We start from the raw sequence: 24,880 nt of genomic DNA on the forward strand, positions 1-24,880 counted from the left end.
CGGACAATATCATATTCCTTAACCCTATCTAGACCAGAAAATATTTCTATCGTTAACCCTAAATAGACCGGACAATATTATTATCCTTAGCCCTTTATAGACCGGACAATATGATCCTTAACTTTATCAAGACTGGACAAGATTATCCTTAATACTAAATAGACCAGACAATGTTATTATCCTTAATCCTGTATAGACCGGACAATATTATCCTTAACCCTAAATAGACGAGACAATATTATTAACCTTAATTCCGTGTTTAGACCAGAGAATATCATAATCCTTAACCCTATCTAGACCGGACAATATTATAATCCTGAACCTTATCTAGACCAGACAATATTTCTATCTTTAACCCTAAATAGACCGGACAATATTATTATCCTTAACCCTATCTAGACCGGACCTGGTGGACTGGAGGCAGGTTGAGAGAAGACAAGTAAGAGAAAGAATAGATCTTGCTTTCCATGTTATGGACAGAGAATACGGAGTGACCAGACTTCTTGATCCAGAAGGTATATTAAAGATCAATCAATCAATCAATGCATTGATCAATTTCTATCTTTATAAACTAGATTAGAGTTAAAATTGTAAAAACAAGTTATTTCTATAGGCGGTTATGCTTCATTTCTCTAAGTATTTGTGTGTATTCTTCTTGTACACTTTTCAACTCGAATAAAATTGGGTGTAAAAACAACTGAGTCATGCCTTGGATAATAGATAATGCCGAATACCAACGCTAGATGGGTCTGCTTTTTGCAATCCTGTTGCTATCTGTCTTAACAGGCACCAAGGCCTGACATCTAGTGGCTCAGACCTAAAGGCAGTAACATCTGGAACAAAATCAACCAATAAAATCTTTAAAAAGCACTTTAAAAATCTAATTTCATCATAAAGCATATAAAAATTACCATGTGACACCATGGCCATTTTATTTCTGCCATTTTTTAATTAAAAATTGCGGATTTTGCGTTCTTTGTAACCATGTGTGCCCACTGGGTTTAGGGTGGTTGAACTATGCATGATGTAATGATTACGTCATAACTATCCTAATCAAAGCATCAACGGTCACCTTCCCAATATGGATTTGCCTGTTTTTTCAAGTTGTTATCAATGATAATGTTAAATAAAGTTTTTACAGTTCTTGTTAATTACATAATTACCCCATTTAAAGTTTTATTCAATTATGACAGAAATCTCTATAAAATTTCCAGCTCATTAGACCTGTCATTTTAATACTAGTGTTTGCTTGATAAAGGGTCTAATTAATTTATTTAAAATAAGACTATGCCATTAATCATTGATCCAACCTTTAATTGTCAGGAACAGCAAAGATATTTCGTGCTTATAAAACAACATAGGATTGGTTAAAAATTAAGGAATGTGTGCTTACAGTTAAAACTTTAAATATTTATGTTGGTACAAAAATGTACAGGGATAAATGAGTTTTAAAAGATCAAAAAGGAATGCTAATTTATTTTACTGAACCTTTTGGATAATTAAGTACAATAACATCCCTTCCTGCAAAGTTTTCTTACAAAATTCCGCGAATTTATTATTAAAAAGGTTTAATACTATTTTGTTAAGATGTCGATACCCCCGAACCAGACGAGAAGTCGATCATTACGTATGTCTCCCAGCTCTATGACGTATTCCCTGAACCCCCTCCCGGCCATCCTCTATTCGATGCCGAGGCCACCAAGAAGATGGAGATGTTTAGAGATCTAGCCAGTTCTCTTCAACAATGGATAAAAGAGCACATAACTATAATGCAGGTAATGTAACATCGTAATCTTAAGAAATCATAAGTTTTCAAAAATTCAAAATTGAAAATGTTTAAAAACAAATAATCCAAAGAAAATTTTGTTGGTTTTCTTTATTATAAGACATTGTCATGTCAATAGTTTTTTTTGTTAAGCACAAAAAAACTGTAGACAGATGTTAATAAACCATAGAATATAAAAATAAAAAGTTAATATCACATTTGTTTTAATTTATGTTTTTGTTTGTTTTAGGACCGGAATTTCCCCAATAGTTTAAATGAAATGAAACAATTAGCAGAAGATTCAAATAGGTTTAGAAATCATGATCTTCCACCAAGGTAAACAAAATAAGAAAGAAAAATAAATTATTCTTAAAAAACATGAAAAAAAATTGTCCTAAACTTTTTGCAAAAGATGCAATACAATGTTTTAGAAATTAGAACTACAGAAAACTTAACTGGAAGGATTTTTTTCTGAATTCAAAGTCTTATTTTAAAGAATTTCTTTCTTAACCCTTGAAAATGATTAGATTGAAGGAGAAGGAGAAACTGTTTTCTGCTTTCCGAGACCTTGAGAGACAGATGAAGGATGCAAACTTCGACCTGAACAAGGAACTCTACCCGGAGAATATCGAGAGATCTTGGTCTCATCTCATGATGCTTTATCAGGTGGAAATTTGGAATCATTCTCTTTAACTGTTACCCTACAAAAGGAAAATTTCAGTTTTATAAATTCTCTTTTATTCATCTTTTTCTCAAGCTGTCCTGGTATCCCACCAAAAAGGCCCACTAATTATTTTCCGTAAAGAGACTTTAACGCGCTAATGAAAAGACAGCTGAATCACGTGTTCTTGTTCTAGGAGAGAGATCAGCTGATTCAGGAGGAGATTGTTCGACTGGAGAAACTTCAACGCCTGGCTGAGAAGATTCATCAGGAAGCTAAGATGACGGACAGTAAACTAGACGATATTGAAGCTTGGATCGAAGATGAGGTATAATTTTATAAGATGGTCTGATCTTCTTCAATTATTATTATTTGCTGTTAAAAAATGGTGAACATAAATTAAGAGGTGTAAAGGTTGAATTTGAACTAAAACTTTGAGCTCAAAACAATCCGAACTTTTAAATATGATTTGATTTGAGTATTTTTCAAAGTTGTCAATTGATTTTTTATATTTTGTTTTTTTTTTATAGGCCAAGCGTATTGACCACCTGCACCCTAAGGATGCGAAGAACAACTGTGACCAGATCGAGCGCGAGCTCTCCAGGTCTGAGGAGGTCATCAAGTCAATGTTCAGTGATGTTCAAATACTCAGGGATAATAGGTTCCATCAGTCCCAGGAGCTACACAGGAGGTAGGATAGGGGATACACAGGAGGTAGGATAGGGGATACACAGGAGGTAGGATAGGGGATACACAGGAGGTAGGATAGGGGATAACTAATAAATATAAATACAAATATACTTTCAGCTTTGAGGTAATCTACAAATTGTAGGATTTCAAGTTTTTAAGTGTTGCCTGCACATTGCGTGCTCAGCTCTAAAATTATAAGTTTTATTATGTCTTCTTTAGCTTGGGTTTCTGCATCTCATCTCTCCCTTCAAGCCGGGTTTAAATTCAAGATATCACGATAATTCAAGTTATGAAGTCATGCGAGAGTGCTTTTTAAGAAAATTTAATAACAGATTGTAAATTAAGGATTGTTGAGCTGGAAACTTTTGAATGGTGGATATCAATATTAATGCTTGATCCACTCTTAATCTCGAGATCAAATAATGCTTGTTCTCCTCTTGTTATTAATCTCCAGATTAATTAACCGATCGGGATTAAGGATATCTCATTCTAAAGTTTTCAGCTCAGGGCTACTTTATGAACAGTGGTGAAGTTTTCGTGGATTTTTAAAAACCAAAGTGGAGGATTTCATGTCCTTGTTATTCTAGAGTTCAGCAGGTTCATGAGAAATGGGTTAACATGAGAACCCTTCTACAGACTAAGCTGATAAACATCCTCAACATCCACACCAACCCTGACTTCAAGTTCCTGGCCGAGTGCACTGAGTGGGTGTCCCAGAAACTGGTAAGTTCCCCCCAACCCTTACTAACTAACCCTTATTACAGTGTTAAGCAGACCTACGAGCACTGGACAGCTATTAGGGCCACACAGCGGGCCAACTTACTAACCCCACTAAACGAGGCGACTAACACCACAGTGGTTCGAATCGAGGCAGATGGCCAAGGAACTGTCATCACAATGGGCGGGGTCGGGAGTGAAACAAACGCGGGCTTTAGATTCCTTCTGGAGTCCTTGGACTGGGTCGCGAAGACCCTGGTGAGTTCCTAACAGCATGCTTCTCGTCCTTTATCTAACGTGCACCGCGCGTGAAAGCACATTTTCTTTTTTGTTGTGTGCACGGTGTGAAGAAGAGCTTAGATGAACCTCCAATTCTGCATGTTTTAAACCACTACACTACACCTGATTCTTTCTACCGCAATTTTGCATGAATTCTGCACATTTTTTAGGTCCTGGAAGAATTGTTTGTTTGTTTGTTTGTTTTTTTGATTATTTGTTGTAAACTGCATGCTAACTAATAGATCACGTGATTTATAAATATTGACAAATTTAGCTGATTTTATCATAATTAATGTGACTGGAGACATCCCTCCATTAATGTGACTGGAGACATCCCTCCATTAATGTGACTGGAGACATCCCTCCATTAATGTGACTGGAGACATCCCTCCATTGGAGACATCCCTCCATTAATGTGACTGGAGACATCCCTCCATTAATGTGACTGGAGACATCCCTCCATTAATGTGACTGGAGACATCCCTCCATTCTAGACTTTCTTGTCAGATGCACAACGATAACCTTAAATAAGAATGATTGAAATATCCTTATTTTTTCTGTCTGAAATTGATTAGTTTCTATTGTGTGTGGTTTAATGACGCGTTTGTGCTTACCAACAGTCCCCTTAATTAAAAAAAGAAAAATTTGTAGTGTTTTTTTTTCGTTATATTAGATTTCTAGTTTTGATTTGAATTGTGATGTTCTTGTTTGTGTAGAAGCAGTTGAAGGAGGGTGAGTACGGGACAGACATGCAGACCGTCAAGCTGGAGTATGAACGGCACCAGAAGGAGCACAAAGTCATCGATCAGTTCCAGGGGAATGTTGAGAAGTGCAGGGAGGCAGAGGTTGGTTCTCATTTTTTTCATTTTTTCATCATTTTTTTATTTCCATTTTTTTCTTCATTTTAAGTATTTTTTTGCAGGTAGTTTTTACATGTCATTTTGCTCCTAAATAAATTCATTTTACTCTTTTTTAAATTTAATTTAAAATTGTTAAGTTGAAAAAGCAGATCACATTTTGGAAATAGTGAAGTAATATCATACCAGCAAAAAAAAGTCGTCACTAAATTACGAGTTTTATTGTTTTTGGGACACCATAAATCTTTTATTGTTTATTTGTCTGTATTTATCTATCTATATAGATCTATATATATATATATATATCTATCAATATATCTATCTACCCATCTATTTATCTATCTATCTTTCTATGTGTAGGTGAAGTTCCATGGTGAGGAGTTGAAGATCTACGGTGAGCGTATGACTGTACTGCAGAAGGCGTACAACGAGCTCCTGGTCCTCAGCAACAAGAGAGTTTCAGATCTACATTCTCTTCACGACTTCATGGCGGTAAGATAAAGAGGAGAATAATTAAAGGGAGTGTGAGTTAATTTTGTAAAGGGGGTAACCATATTTAAATTATGATTTGATTGCGCACTATTTTGATAACAGATTACTCGGCCCAAGCATATATCTTTGCAACCTAATTAATCTAGCAGAGTTCATAGTTTGAAATTTCAAAGGTCTACTTCTTGTTTGTTTGTAGTAAATAATCATTTCCTGTGTTCTGAATGACTTCAGAAAAATGCGTGAAAGCTCCCTTTAAATATTCAAATTTTTAAAATTATCAAACCCTCGGGTGGAGCATATTATGATCTTAACTCACTTGAACTGTTGTAGGCTTCACACGCTGAGCTGAGCTGGCTGAATGAACGCGAGGACCGCGAGGCCGGTAGAGACTGGGCCGATAAGAACCTCAAGATTAACGAGGTTGAGCAGTATTACGAGGTCAGTAAATAAAATTAGTTTCACACATTTTTTATCGAATTTTATATAGAATTTTGGCCCAAAAAAGTTGTTCAGTTCTTAAATTTCTTGTTTTTCAGTAAGATGTTCTTTGAAGATAGATATATATACTAAAGATCTTGTCAGTTAGCTGAAGTCCGATATCTGTCTAATTACATAAATCAACGACTATTAACTCCATAAAATTATCAACTGAAATTTCCATATATGGATCAATCCTAAGGCATGGGGCTTATCGGTTCCCTGGTTTTCCTAGTATTGCGGGGGCGGCGTATTTTCCAACGGTTCTTTCTGTAAGCTTTTCTAAACTTAAGCTCCGATTGCATCCTATTTGATCCCGGTTTCATGCTCAAAAATGTGTAAATCTCAAATACTGGGCTCATTTTGAAATTTTCTACCCGTATTAATTTTTTTGCTTAATTTGAACCATTTTTGGCAAAGCTGGCAGGTTGTTTAAGATTTAAGAACATGAAAGCAATTACAAATTATATATGAGGTTGCACTACTGATAATTGCTGCCTTGTTTTAAAAACAAAATTAATGAGTTGAACACCCCCCCCCCCAAGCTCTGTCCACAATTAAATTCAAATAACTTAAATGCAACTTTTGAAACAAAAATTCTGAATTTTGTTTAGAAACTGATGTCCGAACTTGAGAAGAGAGAAACTCAGTTTAGCTCCGTCTTGGACAGAGGAGAGAGTCTTATTATTAGTCATCATCCCGCTAGTCAGGTAGTTCATTTATGTACTGTAGTTCATTTATGTACTGTAGTTTATTTATGTACTGTAGTTTATTGATGTACTGTAGTTCATTTATGTACTGTATTTCATTTATGTACTGTAGTTCATTTATGTACTGTAGTTCATTTATGTACTGTAGTTCATTTATGTACTGTAGTTCATTTATGTACTATAATTCATTTATGTACTGCAGTTCATTTATGTACTGTAGTTCATTTATGTACTGTAGTTCATTTATGTACTGTAGTTCATTTGTGTACTTCAGTTCATTTATGTACTATAGTTTATTTATGTACTGTAGTTCATTTATGTATTGAGTTCATTTATGTACTGTAGTTCATTTATGAACTGTACTTCATTTATGTACTGTAGTTCATTTATTTACTGTAGTTCATTTATTTACTGTAGTTAGTTTATGTACTATAGTTCATTTATGTACTGCAGTTAATCTATGTACTGTAGTTCATTTATGTACTGTAGTTCATTTATGTACTGTAGTTCAATTATGTACTGTAGTTCATTTATGTACTTCAGTTCATTTATGTACTGCAGTGCATTTATTTACTATAGTTTATTTATGTACTGCAGTTCATTTATGTACTGAAGTTCATTTATGTACTGTAGTTCATTTATTTACTGTAGCTCATTTATGTACTGTAGTTCATTTATATGCACTTCAGTTCATTTAACTAGTTAAGCAGGTTATTCATTAATTTTATTTTCTTGTAGGTGATTGAGGCCCACATGGCTGCTATGCAGGGCAAATGGGCATGGTTGCTTCAGCTTACACTTTGCTTGGAGACACACCTTAAATATACCAGTGTTAGTCAAAGGTAGGATATTTTTCCATCGACGACCCCTACTTGTCCTTAACCTATTCCATTGACAGATGATATACATAGATGTAATAAGTAAGCGGTCCTATTTTCATTCAATAAAACTTTCAAAAATTGCTTTTGCATGCACTAAACTCATATCCAATCATTTTGTTTTTCATCTGCACTTTTTCGGTCAAAATTACCTCTCAAGTCTTTCATTTGCTGAGATTTGTGCTGATTGCAGATTGCAAGGACCAACCCAGAACTGATAGGTTCTTTTTCTAGTTGAGTCTTAGTCACCATGAAGCATTTTTTTATACGGATCAAAGGGTAGGCAATGATCATAGTTGTCAAGAACGCTATTACAAACTGCATATGTATTCTCTTCTCCCATACAAATCATTATCTTATAGGACAAAGTCGATATCAATCTTGTTTAGGTTCTTCCAGGAATGCACTGTTGCTGAGGAATGGATGACCACCAAGGAGGAGACTATGAACAACCACTTTTCCCAAACGGAGTTCAAGCTTGAGGATGGAGAAAACCTTCTGAAGGAGATGCAGCAGTTGAGAGAGGAGCTGGCTAGCTATGAGGATGAAATCCAGAAATTGATTGAGGGAGCCCAGGACATTGTTCCTCTTAGGCAGAGGAGGGAACGGTTAAGGAATCCTATTGAAGCTGTTGCTATTTGCAAGTACTCAAGCAGCAGCTTGACCATCAGCAAAGATGAGGTTGTGACCGTTAGGGACAACACAAACAAGGCTGCTTGGAAGATTACCACTAGTCGAGGTCAACAGGGCGAAGCTCCTGCAGTTATGTTCCTCCTTCCACCGCCTGACCAAGAAGCCATCGATACTGCTGAGAAGCTTAAACGTCACTATGATCGAGTTATCACTCTTTGGCAAAAGAAGCACTTGAGGATGAGACAGAACATGATCTTCGCCACCATTAAGGTTGTCAAGTCTTGGGACTATCAGCAGTATATTTCTATGGACAAGGAGACCAGGACAAACATCCGAAGGGCCTTAAACGAGGATGCAGATAAATTAATACAGGAGGGAGAACCCAATGATCCCCAACTGCGAAGACTTGAACGTGAAATTGCTGAGGTCAATCGTCTCTTTGATGAATGGGAAAGACGGGCAGCTATGGATGATGAGAAGCGTAATGCCACCAAGCTCTTTGAGAATGGAGTGGCCTCTCTTGAGATGACTCTAAATGAGTATGAGAAGACCATCATAAAGGTGTGCAAGGCTCCCCTGCCAAGGGATGTTGAAACCCTACAAAGTCTTGTCATCACGCACAAGGAGTTTGAATCCGATCTCCAGTCCCATGAGCTAGATGTTGACAATGTCAAGACACTTTTCTCAAACATTCCACAGAAAACTCAAGATGATCAAAACAAGCTGGACAAGGTACTGGACCAGTGGGACAGGATCTGGAGCTACTCCTCATACTATGTTGAACGGCTCAAGACTGTTGAAATCACGTTGACTGGCCTTGAAGAGGTTACTACTGTAGTTACCGAGTTTGAAATGAAGTTAGCCTCTTATGACTCAATGCCAAGCGACATGGACAACCTTAGAAAGGCTCATGACGATCTGATGACTCTTGAAGCGGACATTCAAGAGAAACAGGTTCATTATTATATCTTTATATTTTGTTGTGAGTTGGGGCTTTTGGCACCCGTCTAAGTGGTTTTAAAGGATAATCCCCTTCTGAAGCTAGAAGCAAATATGTCGTAAATAGGATTTATCCTAACTGAAATTGATTCTAATCTCATGGTTGTTGTAATGTAACCGGTAGCCCTTACAAGCCCAAAAAAGACATCAACTCATGAAATTTATTAACAATTTCCATTAAAAAATAACCCTATCACAATATAAAAGAGAAGGACATGATTTGACCCCATAATGTATATTGTATAGGTTTTGATTGACCAGTTAACTGAAGACGTAAAGATGGTAAGGCCGGCTGTTGAGAAGACCCGACCAAGCACAACCAAGAATCCTGATGTGGACAGGCTCGAAGAGGATGTTAATAGGATGACCAAAAGATGGGGCAATTGCTGTATGCAGGTCAGTTTATATCCTTCTTAATGACAGAAGCATTTCCTCAATATCATTGATGATACTTTTCCTGTTGTTTAATTGTCTTGGCTTGAATCAGATATTATTAGTACTCCTTCGCTATCTCCCTCTTCTTATATGTACTGTTGTCCTGTTGTCCTTGAATAATGAAGCGTACAAGTATACCAGGCCCATTAATAATCCCAGTAATTGCAGTGCAACCCTTTAATCTGATCTGACTAATCTTTTTCTGCACTCAAGATACACCAATATGAAGCATTCAACGATTTGGGCATTTTTGTGTTCAAGTCTTTTGATAGACTTTTTCTTGAACTCCCCCCTCACACATAAACCAGTGTCCGAATTTAATGAATTTGAGCCGCGTCACAAATTCGCTAAAAACCGGTTTAAATTGAGCCCCGGCTTAAATCTCTAAACCTTGATACCTTGAAACCTTGAATACAATTTTAAGTGGAACCAACCATATTTGAGTCGCGGCTCAAATTCTTTAAATTCGGCCTCAGTGTATTATAAAATCCTGTCAATTCTAAAAATTGAATGATTTAAGTCCCATCTTCTAAATCTTATTCAATGATTTTATCAAAAAATTGTCTTGCATCACGACCAAAGCTCCGTAACGGGGAAAATTAGTTGAATTTTGTGCACCTGGTTTACTCAAGACAAACCACACAAAAAGATTTAGATTTAGATAAAAACCGGAACTTGATGCCGTCATCTTTGTATTCAGCTGTGGAAACAAAATGGCTGAAACATTTCACCTTCTTGACAAATGGGGACATTAATGGCTACCCTTGACAACCCAACGTTTGATGAATGTCCACCCTGACTTTAAACTCTACCGCTATGTTTAAACCTTATTTTTTTTGAAGTAATGGGTTTAGCGCTTAAAGTTTTGAACCTTCAAGACATTTTATGGTTGTTTTATCTACTATTTAGCAACTTTAAACTGTAGGAAACTGAATGGGTTATGAATATAAGAGTTCTTTGATATAGATCTTTATCTATATTACTTTCATTTACTACATCTCTTATTGTTATGGCGGTTCTCTTGTAAAGCTAGCATTGACTCAATAAAACCATACAGTAAAGACTAATTCATTCCAGAATAGCTATACTGTCATTCTATCTATAAATCACTATCATTAAAACTCTTAAATCTCCACTCCAGAAAACTTTCAGATGGAACTGAATGGGTTATAAATTTATAAAAAGTTCCTTTATATTTGTAATATAGTGAGTGGTGACCCCCCTTTTAAAGCTATCATAGGCCCAAGTTCCAAGTAAAGCTTCTTGTATATAATATCATATTCTTAATAATCGCTTTGATTTACTTGACAGTCTGTTCTGCAGGTTGTTGAGAGGTTGCGAAGCTGTGAAGCTGCATGTGAACTGCTAGAGAAGTATAACATGAGCTACCAGACTGAGACAAACTGGATGGATGAGTTGGATAGTAAGCTGAGGAACCTGGAGGAGTTGGAGGCTGCTAGAGCCAAGGAGGCCTGGGAGAAGCATGTGGTGAGTAAAGTACCCTTGATCAATGAGGAGTTTTATGTATAGTATACAATATTTTTTTAAGCATTCCTCACTGATCAACATAAATATTATTTAAAAGTAAAATTTGAGGTACATAACTCTATATTTGTACTTGATATATTGGTTGTACAGCGGTGTTAGGTGAAAGAGAGGAACCAGGTATAAAAACTAACTATAACTGATTATAAATATAGATTATTTATAAATTGTTAAGGGACTGTGGGCATAATTCCAAGTGACTCTCTTTAAATGGAAGGTCAAATGAAATTACTGTGACAGTCCCTTTAATGCATGTTGTATTTTAACTGCAAAATCTGTCTTTTATGCAAACCTTACTTTTGTAGCAAACATGTCATTAAAGTTTAAATGGTTCAAAAAGGTTGAAAGAGCAAAAAGTTTCTTATATGTTTTAGCCATGCTTTATATTTTGCAATTTTGCAAGGTATACTTACTATTGGTTTGCACATATAGGCAGATTGCAAGACGGTGTAGGCGTCCAGACTCAATTATATTTCAACACACATATATCGGAGGTTCTAACCTACACGTTCTAAGCCATTTTATAGTGCAGAATGATGAGGGAGGGGGGGGGGAGGTAGGTGTCAATGTGTGTGTCAGAAAAAATTAAGTCTGGATTTGTATTAAGTATAAAACTAACTCTATTTAGATATTACCAAAAACATTTTTCCTTAAAATTATGTTAATTCAAAACCATGGAGGGTTTAATTGGAACAATGTTTTTGGTTGAAAACTATAGAATATTAACACTTTTTCAGTCTCTGTTTAATGAAGTAAAGGACCGAGGTCCATCAATCGAGGATGTGAATACCCTTGGAGGTTGTTATATCAGCGAGGCAAAGGTATCTAGATTTATCTAGACCAAGGTCCATTTTACTTCTGGCCTCGGGGTTTGGAGGTCAAATATACATCTGACCTTAAAGTTTTCATATTCTTCTTTCTTTTTGAGTTTTAATTTTTACTTTTTCTCTGGGCAATTCCTTATTAGTTTTCTTGGTTCAAAATCAAACTTTTGACCCTCCAGTAAAAGTTTTTTCAATGAAGTATGTTTTTTCAGATTTTTTCTTCAATTTCTGATCTTTCTAAGATTTGATTTGTCCCAGCTTGCTTTGTTAAATGGATTCTTTCCCTTACAGTGCCTTATGCAATATGTCTATCAATTTGACAGTCAGTATCAGAGAGCTTAACTCTAATTAATGCAAGTTGAAGGGGTGTATTGTTGTGATCAAGAGTTTTAATTGAAGTTTTTACACTTTCACTGCCACTCATGCAGCAGCTAGACAGACTCTTCTATCATCTCTATGGGAAACAAGAACTCTAATGGATTGTAATAAAGAAACACTGAAGAGAAATTCAGGGATAATTTGGGCCAATAACAGGGTTTCAAGGTACTGTGAAGGTTAAGTCAAGTGACCCTCCATTTGCATTTCTGATTTAAACATTAAATCTTAAATATAAGTCATGTTAAAATTATGTCTACAGCCCCTTTTAAAAAGAGATCTTTATTTTACAGTTTATTTATTGCAACCATTAGTTTTCTTTTTTATCTTCTTTTTCTTACTTTTTAGTCTTATAATAATAGATTTTAACCTTCTTCTAGCAATTACTAACACTAACAACTTGTAGATCTATGATCTTCAGCTCAACAACTTCAAATCAGACCTAGAAGAAGTTCACCCCAGCCTGGACGGGTGTCTTGAAAAATCCGAAACCTTACCAGGGGCCGACAGGGTGTCCCAACAATTAGACATTTTTAATTTAAAGTATCAACGACTATGCGAGGCCCTTAGGGAACGCCTGGAGAAAGTGGGGGAAGAGGCAGAAGATCCAGACATAAAGGTGAGAAAGGGTTGTTCAAGTTGGGGGAGGGGGGGGGGGTAGAGCAACAGTTTTTTCGCTCATTGCAAAACTGATAAATTGTGCCTAATTACTGACAGATGTGGCAGGTTTCAAGTTATATATGGTCAGAAATCCAACCCTCTGGAATGAATACTCCCAAGTTGTTTTAAAACCTCTAACTGGCGAAGGCCTTAACTGTCTAGTGCGCTTTACTTTGATCCAAAATTTGACGAGAAGAGCTTTATTATTCTTGAATCAAGATTAAACGTCAAGGAAGGGGGGGGGCGGGTGGAGAGGAGAGATCCCATCTAATTGGATTAGTCACCACTCTTATTCACCATCCTGGGGTCACATTCGAGAGATCTTTTAAGATTATACTTGCAGTTACTAGGGCTTAAAGGTGGCTCATGGCTGTTAATAAGGAACATGTGGTAAACCCTCTTTAAGGTTTATATGTATACCTAAAGGCTGGAAACACCCACGCACAGAAAAAGAAACAAGGCCGCAAATTTTTACAAGAAACCCACCCAGACCCTTCCCTTGCAGTAAAATTCTTAAAATCAAAGTCCGAATGTTTCCCCACCCTTCTCTTTACATCATTTTTCCTTGCATCCCTCCCTCTCTCTCGCGCAGATTGAGAATGACGTGCACTGCTGCGCGCACCGCGCAGACCCAAACTCGCACATTCAGTTCTTGAATGCTACGCGGCATTGGCGGTGTGACTTACGATACCTTCCTTGACTCCGTTAAAATCTCTTTAATCTTGAAATAAGAAATATGTGCGCGCACTCCAATAGTTGAATGCGTGGGCGACATATCCATCAATAGTTGAGTAATTGCGCTCTGTGCTCTGAATTTTAAAGCGTGTGTGCGGGTTCTGAAATTGCTTGGACGTGAATAAACTTTACACTTCAAAGCAGTTCATTCAAACCTTTTTTTTGTGAAGTTCTTCGCCATTTTGATTTTGATTTTGATATTGATTTTGATTTTATATCTGAAGGCGGAACTCTGACCATATGTAACTTGAAGATATATTCCTATTTATTGTTTAAAATGATGCCTCTTCTATTTATGGCCTGCAATCCACTTACATCTCGCCATAAATTCATGCACAATTAAACTTGAGTTGGGGGAGGGAAAATGAATTTAATCGCCATTCAATCAATTTTGGAACTGTCGTTTATTTGAAATGATTTAAGGTTTAAAATTTCAAGTAGGGCTGTAACTGAGAACTATTTAACAAATGATATTCCAAGCTTTTATGTTTACCCTAAAATATCTTATTTCTTCGTCATGGTGTTAAGAAAACAAGAGCTCAATGTAAAGGGTGGGAAAGATAAACAATTATTTGGCGGATTTTTCAGAGAAATGAAAGAGTTTTTCTTTTAGGAGAAACTGGCATTATTGCTTTTAGCTCCTTTAGCTGTTTTTAAAACATTCCGTGATCTGCTGGATTCAGATGATAAATTAAGGTATAATATAATGTGCACATTATAATCTTATTTGGTTGATAAACATCATTATTCCATACAAAAAATACCCAAAGGAAATGAAAAAAAGAATTTATCCATTTCAAAATATCCAAAGCTGAGCACATACTTAATTTTGATTAAATTAATTATTATTAGAAAAAAGTCAACAAATTGTATGGTTTTGAATTGGGACCCATTGTCGATAAATCATAAACTTGACAAAATGTCAAATCTTATTTGATCTTTCCTTTTTCTTATTCTATTTATTAACTTTAAAGGAAGGCTTTATTGAATACACATGTTAGATCTGCAGCAGTATCATCGTTAAACATTTAATGTTGCATTTTGCATTTAATATTTCTCATATTTTGGTTTAAGGGGGGCTGCTTAAAACCAGTATTTTCATGTTCATTTGTATATTTAAACCATTAATGATATTTTGTTGTTAAAACACACTTCATACAAGCTTCAGCATATACGGTCATGATTTTTTCTTAAGACCCTTGTAAATTCCAATCTATATTTATTATCAACATAATAGTCCAATCTTTCCCCCGTTGTAAGCCCGTAAAAATATATCAAATTTAATAACATATTTATAAACAAACCAGATAAAATCAGAGTGGGAATAAGGAAAATAGAAAATACTAGCTGAAGTGCCCCTGGGGTCTGGGTTCTCTCAAAAATGTTCAGTCCATTCGGTCCAGCCGTTTGGCCGGCTATAGGGAATATATATACGAATGTCTTGTTTTATCATATTAAAAAATATAGCTTTAATTTTTGGCAAACACACCTTTTCAATTAGTTGATTAATTTCACTGTATTTCACTTAAAATTTTTTAAGGACCACTAAATTTGGGAACAGTGCTTCGAAAAAAAAATTAATATTAAAATTAATCTTTTGATTTGTTCAAATAAATACATAATAATAAGTTTTTATGGTTTCTGATTTGATTAGATTAGGTTGTACACCCACATCGTGACATCACTGCATTGTTCAGATTGTCAACCAAATGCAACCCGCCCCCCCCCNCCCTGAACGCCCACACAGAGACCTAAAAATTCATCTTTTTCACTTTATCTTGTCAAAGAAATTTACTCAAGCGTTTTTTACCTGGTGCCTCCATTTGGACTTGATATGAATACAGTGGTTTTTAAGGTCAGACGAAAAATGGAGGTGGTGGTGGGGGTTAGAGCAGGTTTTCATTCTTAACTTCTCGAATTTCTTTCTCAGGTTTCTTTGACTCCTTGAAGGAAAAGCGCCCACGCTTTAAGTTTGTTTAACACCCACAGATGTCAGGATATAAAATACGCCCGTCTAACTCTAGGAGAAGATTTTATCTTATATTACCCTTTCACACACTACTCTATATAGGTCTATCTGTTATACAGTTGGTATTTCCCATTTACTGCCCTAATCAACATATTTTTTGCAACCAGATGTTAATATATTTTAAAATATGAATTCTGCTAAATCAAATTTGCCAAAGTTTTAAATATAAACATTCAACATAAAGTTGCAAAGATAGTGTCTAGAAAAATTACAATTTGTTCCTAACTGCTCCCATCCCCCCTTTTTTTTGCATAGTTGACTCGTATTTCTATTAGTTTATTTTAGATGGAATAAAAAGTGTCTGAAGGTTACATGCAGTATCTTTTGTTTTTATGTGCACGTATAGGTGGGTCGAATTTTAGGTCTATGACGTCACATCTCAATTATATCCAAATATGGTTATCCCCCCCCCTCCCCCCCCTTCTCAGACTAGTTATCTGTGATCATATTATGTTGCCGGATACGTTACTTGTAAGAGGAAAAAATAGCAGCAACGCCTTTAATGGGTAAATTATTAATTTGAGGGGGGAGGAGGGCGTAAACAACAAGGATTAGAGGTTATTTCCTTATTTGGAATTTCACAAGAAATAATTGAGATTGAACAAAATATCACGGGATGATATCACGTGTAGGGGTTTAGGATGAAATCACGGGCCGTTTCGGATGAGATGAGGGAATGACTCACATCTTAGTGGAATGAGGTCATAATTTTGCGGAAAAAGTGTTTAAAATGCCTGAAGCAAGATTAATGCAATAGAGGAAATTTTATTGAAGGTATTAAAAGCGTCTGTTTAGTGGAGAGGGTTGATTTCAAAGATATTAATGATTCTTAAACCTGTTTATAATCTCAATCTTTGTTGAGGGTTCAATAGATAGATACAACTCTGAAAAGGTGTGTGAGTGGTTTAGGAAGGGGGTGAATCATAGATGTAAAGTTGTTTAATTAATTTCCTTCGGTTCCTTTAATCTTGTTTTTTCAGATTTAGTCATCCATTTAACTTGTAATTTGAGAGTTTATGAATTAATCCTTGAAAAAAATCTTTAAAATAGAAGATAAAAGACTGTTGAGTATAGTTTACAAGTTGGTCGTTTTAAAGAATTTAATATATCTATTTATAACCCCCGCCCCTCCCCCTCCCTTTACACACCTGCCTGTTTTGTGCCTTTGGATGACGTCATCTGAATCTTAATGTTAATCTGGCAGTATAGAAGTCGATTCCATACCTGCCGGACCTTCCCTTTTAAATCAACCAAAATATTGTTAGTTGAAAATCCGCCAAATTCACGTATTAAATCCGCCATTGAACAAATATGAAAATCCACGAAATTATTTCTCAAATTAAATTGATTTGATGTGATTGAAGCTTAAGTGATTCCACCCCTCCCTCAAGGTGGTTTAGATACTCATTTTCTTATCATCCAGCTACTTCAACTAACTTTCTTAAATCAAAAATTTTATTTGAAAATGCCAACTTGTCAAGCATTTGTTTGTGTTGTGAGCTGACATTGGGGGTTTGCTTTTGGTTTGACAATATATTGGACTGACAGCTTTAGATCTTGTCTAAATGGATTAAACTTGGCTTTTTTATCATCTTAATCTAATACTAGTCATAGTAAACTATGCATAAAAGTAATTGGACAATTAATTCTGTTTATCAACCAATGTTTATTATTAAAATTTTTTCCATCATCATTATCATTATTATTATAATAATTTCCATCATCATTATCATTATTATCATAATTTTTTCCATCATCATTATCATTATTATCATAATGTTTTCCATCATCATTATCATTGTTATCATAATGTTTTCCATCATCATTATCATTATTATTAAAATGTTATCCATCATCATTATCTTTGTTATCATAATGTTTTCCATCATCATTATCATTATTATGAAAATGTTTTCCATCATCATTATCATTATTATTATAATGTTTTCCACCATCATTATCTTTGTTATCATAATGTTTTCCATCATCATTATCTTTATTATTAAAATGTTTTCCATCAACATTATCATTGTTATCATAATGTTTTCCATCATCATTATCATTATTATTAAAATGTTTTCCATCATCATTATCATTATTATTATTATAATGTTTTCCATCATTATTGTCAGTATAAAAAAAAGTTAGATAAATAAACTTTTACAAATTACCTTTTATGTTCATTTTTTTACCACTTTTTTTGTTTGTTTAGGAGTGCAGAGAAACAAGACCGAAAATTATCTAAGGGCTCGCAACATAAAGTCGTTGATACAAATAATTATTTAAATGGTGATGAACCAGATTTCGTCGTAGAATCAAAACAAAGATTAGAATTGTCGCCCCTGGTCTCAAAAGGTTTTGTCGACACCTCCACCGGAAAACCAGTCTCTCTCGACGAGGCAATCAAATCCGGACTTTTCGACACAAAAACTGGAGAGTTTGTCGATCCCAACACAGGTGTTCGACTAAGCTTAGAGGAAGCTGCGTCGAGCAATCTTATAGACCCAAAACTTGGCGAACTTTTGTCAAATACCTGCGGGGTATTCGATCCTAAGACAGGCCGACAGATCAGCCTTCTCGAAGCGATCGACAAGGGTCTGTTTGATCCTAAATCCAAATCTTTCATCGATCCTCTGACAGGCGAACAAGTTTCTGTCGAAAATGCGGTGAAACTTGGATTTATTCTACAGAAAAAGGTAAGCGTACTGCAAGACTTAGGTGTACTGCAAGACAATATGGCGTCAAGTAAAGCAAACAAACAAACATTAATTGGTTGTATCCGAACTGGTTTAATTGACCCAGTATCCGGAGTGTATGATCCGAAAGGGAAACATTTAACTCTTCCGCGTGCAATAACCCAAGGGTTAATTGATATTGAGAGTGTTCCATCCTGTGGTCTAACCCTATCTGATGCTGTGCGCCAAGGGGTGCTTCGCGCCACCGATGGGAAGATTACAGATAGAAACACAGGCCTTGCCTTCTCTCTGGATGAAGCAATAGAACGTGGTTTGATCAACAAGGATAAGTTTGAGGTGTATGATGAGAAGCAAGGGTTTAAGATTACTCTAGAAAGCGCTCTGTCATCTGGTATTATTGATACAAAGACTGGAAGATATCTGAGTAGTACAGGACCTATTCCTCTAGATCAAGCTGCTAAACTTAACAAGATTCAAATACCGCTCACTGTCAAGGATAGTGTGGACCAAGGATTTATTCAAGAGGACGGTCAAGTCAAGGATCCTATAACAGGAGAGGTTTTGAGCCTACTAGGAGCTGTAGGCCGAGGTTTCCTGGACTATGAGCTGAAGTCCGTGAGGGACGTGAAGGGGGAGGTGTATGTGAGCCTGGGGGAGGCCCTGGGCAAGAACATAATCAACCCTAACGCTAGATTCTCTGATACCCTGACAGCTGAATCAATGTCTCTCCCCGAAGCTGTAAAGAAAGGATTCCTAACTTCTGTCTCTCAGAAAACTATATTTGAGATTGAAGGTATCAAGAACCCAACCACAGAGGATTACATCAGTTTTAACGAGGCCCTGGAGCTACGGATCATTGATAAATCCAACTCAACCTTCTTTGATAAGAAGACAATGACCCGAATGACCCTGCATGAAGCCTCGGATAAGGATTATATCCAGAACCAACTCCTGGATATGTTGGAGCGTCCTATTGGAATAGTTGTTATGGGAACTGAACTAACCTTGCTTCAGGCAGTCATGAATAAACGTTTAGATCCTCTTTCCGGCCTCCTCATTGATCCAGCCTCCAAACATACTCTTCCTCTTGAGGTTGCTGTTTCCAATAACTTGATCACTCCTATGGGAGCTGCTGTTCTGAAAAGCCTGCTGAACATCACTGTCACCACAGCAACTGTTACACAAACAGTAAGAAGAACTATAAAAGTGTCCTCTTCAGCGGAGGACAAACAGGACCGGAGGACAGAGAATTCTATCTCATTCCAGGAAGCTCTCCAAGGAGGGTTTATTAACGAGGCTACTGGGATGTTTACAGACCCTGAAACAGGTTTGGATATTGCTCTAGATGAGGCAATTAACTTGGGTATGGTCAGGTTGGGTCAAACTTCACAATCCTCAGTCAGGAAATCATCAACAGCTTCCTCTACTAGGAAAGCTTCTACATCCTCTGTTGCTTCTAGGAAGTCTTCATCAGCTTCCTCAAGAGCCTCTTCTCCACCCAAGTCTCTGAACTCTGCCAAGGAGTTCTTGAAGGAAAGTCAAGCAAGAGAGTCAAGATCAACATCTCTAACTATGAAGATGTCGTCTTCACAATCCTCTTCTAGGAATATATCTACGCATTCTTCAACCAACGGCTCATCTGCCTCAACTAAGCAGATGTCCACCACAACTTCTGCCAACAATTCCAGACAGATATCTGCCACAACTTCCGCCAATAACTCTAAGCAGGTATCAGCCACAAGTTCCAGGCAAGTATCTGCTTTAACCTCCGCCATAAACTCCAGGAAAGGTTCTCCGGAGAAAACGTCCCGTCCTAGTAGCAGATTATCCACCAGTTCTAATAAACAATCTCCTCAAAAATCCAAGGCTTCGACCCCCGAAAAAGCCAATGGGATTGGTAAACTGAGCCGCCATGACAGTTTTGAACAGAGAATGGAGGAGAGAAGTGATTTCATCTCTGCTGAGTCTAAACATGATTACTCGTTTAAATCTTCCTCTACAAGTATACCCATCAAGGTTGAGGTTGGATCCTATAATCCTCCCCTGGATGGATACACACTCAAGGATGCTATAGATGAAGAGCTTCTAGACCCTGTCCTTGGACTCTTCAAGATCCCGGGAACAGACAGAGAAACTTCTTTTAAAGAGTGTTTAGATCTTGGGTTGATAAACAGCAACTCTGCCACTGTATCCTTGGACTCTGAGAAATATTCCTTGGCGGGAGCTTTAGAGAGTTCAATCCTGGATACAACAGGACACTACTCCTACTCCGGGAACAGGATTTCACTGAGAGAGGCCATTGATCTACATTTCGTAAGTTTTTTCCAGTTCAGAGAAACTGAAACCCGGAGATCACACGTGGTTTACACCCAGAACCTTACTGAGAATATCCGGTATGACCTGGAGAAAGGAAGCTATGAAGTGAACCCTGAAATACAACCTGGAGAGCTGATGTCTGCCCTGAAGGAAGGGAAGATATTGCCAACTGATATCAAGGTGGCAGACCCAGACTCCGGACTTCAGGGAGGGATTTCTTTTGATTTTAAAATCTACATTTTACAGAAATCAGTTTCACCCTTTTTTTAAGGAAGGATAGTTTTACTGTTTATTTAATGTTTTCTATGAAATTGGCACAATATGAATTTTTTTATTTTCCCAATTTAAAAAGTAAATTAAAGGGAAAAGTGTGAAAAAACTTTGCTCTCTAATATTCTTACACACTTTTTCTTTGCAACCTACTAGTGTAAACCTTTGATATTTCAAACTTAGACTATTTGATCTAACAGAAGTTATAGTTTTAAATATCTTAGGTCTACGACATCTGGTTGCAAAGATATAGGCATTAAAAAATTAGAGTTTGTGCCAAAAACTAATTTCATTTAAATGTTTTTTTTTTAAGTATGAAATTAAAGGGAGTGCNCAAACAACAAAAATCTTATTTTTTATTTTTGTTAAGAATGTCTTTACTCTTAAGAACAGTTATGTTAAGGTTCTTATTTTGGAAACGTTGCAAAAAAAAATTATTTTTACATTCTTATTGTCCTTATGCCCGGAAACACTTACAGATTAAATCTTATTTTAAACCTGACACCAGAAAAAAAACTGAGTTTTTGATAAATATTAAAAAGTGTGTTGTGGATAAAATCAAAAAAATGTTAAGGTGAACATACTTGAAGCAGTTTCTAAGGGTTTGATAGATAACTCTACTGGAGAATATACTGGAGGTTCCAAGAGAATAAACATATTGGAGGCTCTTAAGATTGGAGCTGTTGCCCTAGTGGGAGCTCCAGTTGCTCTAGCCGCAGCGCCAGTAATTGCTGGAAAGATGGCATATGACAAATACAGATCTGAAAGCAAGAAATCTGAAATCCGAAGGGATGAGCATGAAGATGAGATTATAACAGTTGAGAGAGATACCCTTAGGGATGGAACCATCCATGCTAGGATAGTAGAGTCCGGAGTAACCACAACCCGTATATCATCCTTCACTGTTGAGGTTCCAGGAACTGGAGAAGAGATATCTCTGGATGAGGCTGTGAGAAGGGGATTAGTTACAGAAGAAACTGCTCAGCAGTATAAGGAGGAGGTTACTACAGACAAGACAGTGGAGTCCATGATGGTTCTGATCCTAGATCCAAGAACTGGAGAAGAAATACCTTCTGATGAAGCCATTCGTCGAGGTATTGTTACAACCGAAGAGGTTGAGGAGTTTCTCAGGATGAAGGAAGAGAAGAGTCGTCTCTCCAACTATGGTTCAATGTCTAGTTTGAACACAGGAAGAGAAGGATCAGAAAGCAGACCTAGCTCTGTGGTTAGAGCTAGTAGTCCTGTCTCTAGGGGAAGCAGTAGGATGACCAATATCCAGGAGATGGAAACCTCCATCAGCTCCAGAAAACCAGCTGCATCCTCGTCTTCTAGTCGAGCAACTTCGGAGGAATCATTTGCAGGAGACTCCAGGTCCTCCCAGTACTCCTCTACTCTTACCGTAGATGTGAACAGGAGAGAGCAGATGGAAGAATCAATTCAAAGTGTTCGAGAGATGGAGAGATCAAACCATTCTGTGAAAACTAAAATTGTCAATCTGAAACAAGGATATGCTTTGTCAAGCCTTGATGAGGTTAGAAACCTCCAGACAGGAGAAGTAATGTCAATTTACGAGGCCAAGCTTAGAGGCATAGCTTCAGATATCCAAGGGAATAAGGAGGAGGTGGTTACCAAGCAGGTCAAGATGTTTGTAACTGAAGCTGTATCAAGGAATCTGATCAATTTCAGCTCCAATGTGTTTATCAACCCAGCAACTGGTCTAAATATACCTATTGCTGAAGCTATTAGGTGTGGGCTTCTCATCACTGACTTTAAAGAGATCATTGACGAGTCATTTATTGATCTTGATGTTGATGGTATATCTGCTGGAGATGCATTTGTCCATTTGTTTAATATGGAAGAGAAAGTGTTTGTTAGGAAATCTCACAGTAGGTCCTACACTCTACAGGAGGCAGTTGATGAGAACTGGATCAATGGAGATGACATCATCTTTGATGTATCTTCATCATCCCATCTCACAATTAGAAAAGCTCTTGATATAAAGGTTTTAAATGGAGTTACTTGCGAGTACACAATTAAAGAAACAAATGAAACCATGTTTTTGGGAGATGCTGCGAAGAAAGGATTAGTAGCTCTTTTCCCAGAAGCTGTATTTGAAAAGAAAAAAGTTCGTTATCCAGGCAGAATCTATACTCTTAGAGAAGCAGTGGACGAGGGCATTTATCAGACAGACACTGGACTCTTCTTTGTCATGTCTACTGAAGAGCATGTTACCATTGAGGAAGCTCTAAGTATCGGTATGCTTGATCCTAGATCTGCTGAGATTAAAAATACTCAGACTGGAGTTTTTACCCATCTTAGCTCTGCTCTTAATACCCGGATCCTGCATCGTGAGACCTGTAAAGTTCTAGATATTGAACATCACACTGAGCTGAACCTGCTTGAAGCTTATGAAAGGGGATTAATCAAAGATGTAAAGAAGGAGGTATCACCGCCCTCTTCTCCCTTTGACTCCATCAATTTCTGGGATGCTATTGAGAACGGACAACTTAATACGCACACAGGTCTTTTCTTCTCAACCCACGAGGAGGGAAAGAAATTGAAGCTTGAGGAAGCAATTTTCAGAAAATATATTGATAAAAAATCTGCTTTTGTCATTGACACCTGGAAGCGTAAGCACTGCAGCTTGTCAGAAGCAACTAGGAAGAATATTATTAAGGATGGTTTAGTTCTGAATACTACTCAGGGTAAGTATATGAGTGTAGAGGAAGCAATCAAGATGAACATCATTATCAGAGATATTTCTAATCTGAGTCTGATTGAAACTCTTGATTTCGGGATGTATCAACCCTACAGTGGAAAGATTCTAGTTCCAGGATTAGAGATAGAAATGAGCATCTCCGAGGCCATAGAATCCCGTATAATTGATCACAAACTGACCATTGTAAAGAACAGGAAGTCGAGTAGGTTTGTGAGCACCATGGAGGCGCTCCAGCTCGGGGATATTGACGGGTTGACCGGGATGTACGGGTCAATGAACCTCCTGGAGGCCAGATCTAGAGGATATCTGTTATCTGTGGATGCTATGGTAAGAGGGACCTGGAGAATCCGTCCCTTGCATCCAACCCTTGGTTCTGGTTAATCCAAGCTTATTATAATTAGTTCTCCTGCATCTATTCTCTTAAGTTTCAAGCTTATTTTTGTAACAAATGCATCCATTTTTTATCAAGAACTTTTATTTTTTTATTTGTTTAAAGCTGAAAACTAGAGATAGTTGTGACTAATACTAAGAGTTTAGTCTGCATGCGACTAACAAACAACTAGCAAGTAGATAACATGATACAGGGTGTCCCAACCAACATAACACTCGGACAACCTGTACATGTGTACATAGCTGACGGATATGTACATGCGTAGCATGGATCTGTTAGGACTAATCAGTGTGTACAAGACAGTAGTGTTTTTTATGATTTGCAGCATTTTAACAGTTACATATTATCTTCTGTTTGTACATAAAAACCGTGAACGTAGACCACGTGTATATAAGGTATCCTTTGTACATAGAACCTAGGAAGTGTCTTTTTATAATATTTTTTACATAATTTTTTATATTCTGTTTTTCTTGCATTGTTTTTTGCATGAATATAGAGGAACCAGACTTAATAAGATTTTAGTTTTCTAATCAAAGATGCATTTGATTTTTATTATTATTATTGTTACTATTCTTGTTTTTTTTTATTTTTATTAATTACCATTATAGATATTATTTTAATAATAAAAAAATCTTTAAATCTGGTTCCTAATTCAATGAAAATACACGAGAAATCCACAAAACTTTTAAAAGTTCACGTTTCTCCCGCAATCTGTGTTACACTTTTT

The 24,880-nt window shown here is 36.7% G+C and overlaps 1 protein-coding gene across 22 annotated transcripts in view; it reads left to right on the plus strand.

Moving 5' to 3' along the window:
* The window catches only part of LOC111709927 (dystonin), an 83,390-nt gene that overhangs the window by 27,000 nt on the left and 31,510 nt on the right, over nucleotides 1–24,880 (plus strand). For 15 of the 22 annotated variants that reach the window (XM_023483877.1, XM_023483885.1, XM_023483887.1 and 12 more), the window contains exons 1-2: nucleotides 18,464–20,980; nucleotides 21,618–24,089. In XM_023483877.1, coding sequence (XP_023339645.1) covers nucleotides 18,497–20,980; nucleotides 21,618–24,089 — 4,956 coding nt within the window. In that variant the 5' untranslated portion in view covers nucleotides 18,464–18,496. The other 7 variants (XM_023483894.1, XM_023483893.1, XM_023483892.1 and 4 more) reach the window with 3 other exon arrangements.

The sequence above is a fragment of the Eurytemora carolleeae genome, unplaced genomic scaffold (genome assembly GCF_000591075.1).
Source record: "Eurytemora carolleeae unplaced genomic scaffold, Eaff_2.0 scaffold1016, whole genome shotgun sequence".
NCBI lineage: Eukaryota > Metazoa > Arthropoda > Copepoda > Calanoida > Temoridae > Eurytemora > Eurytemora carolleeae.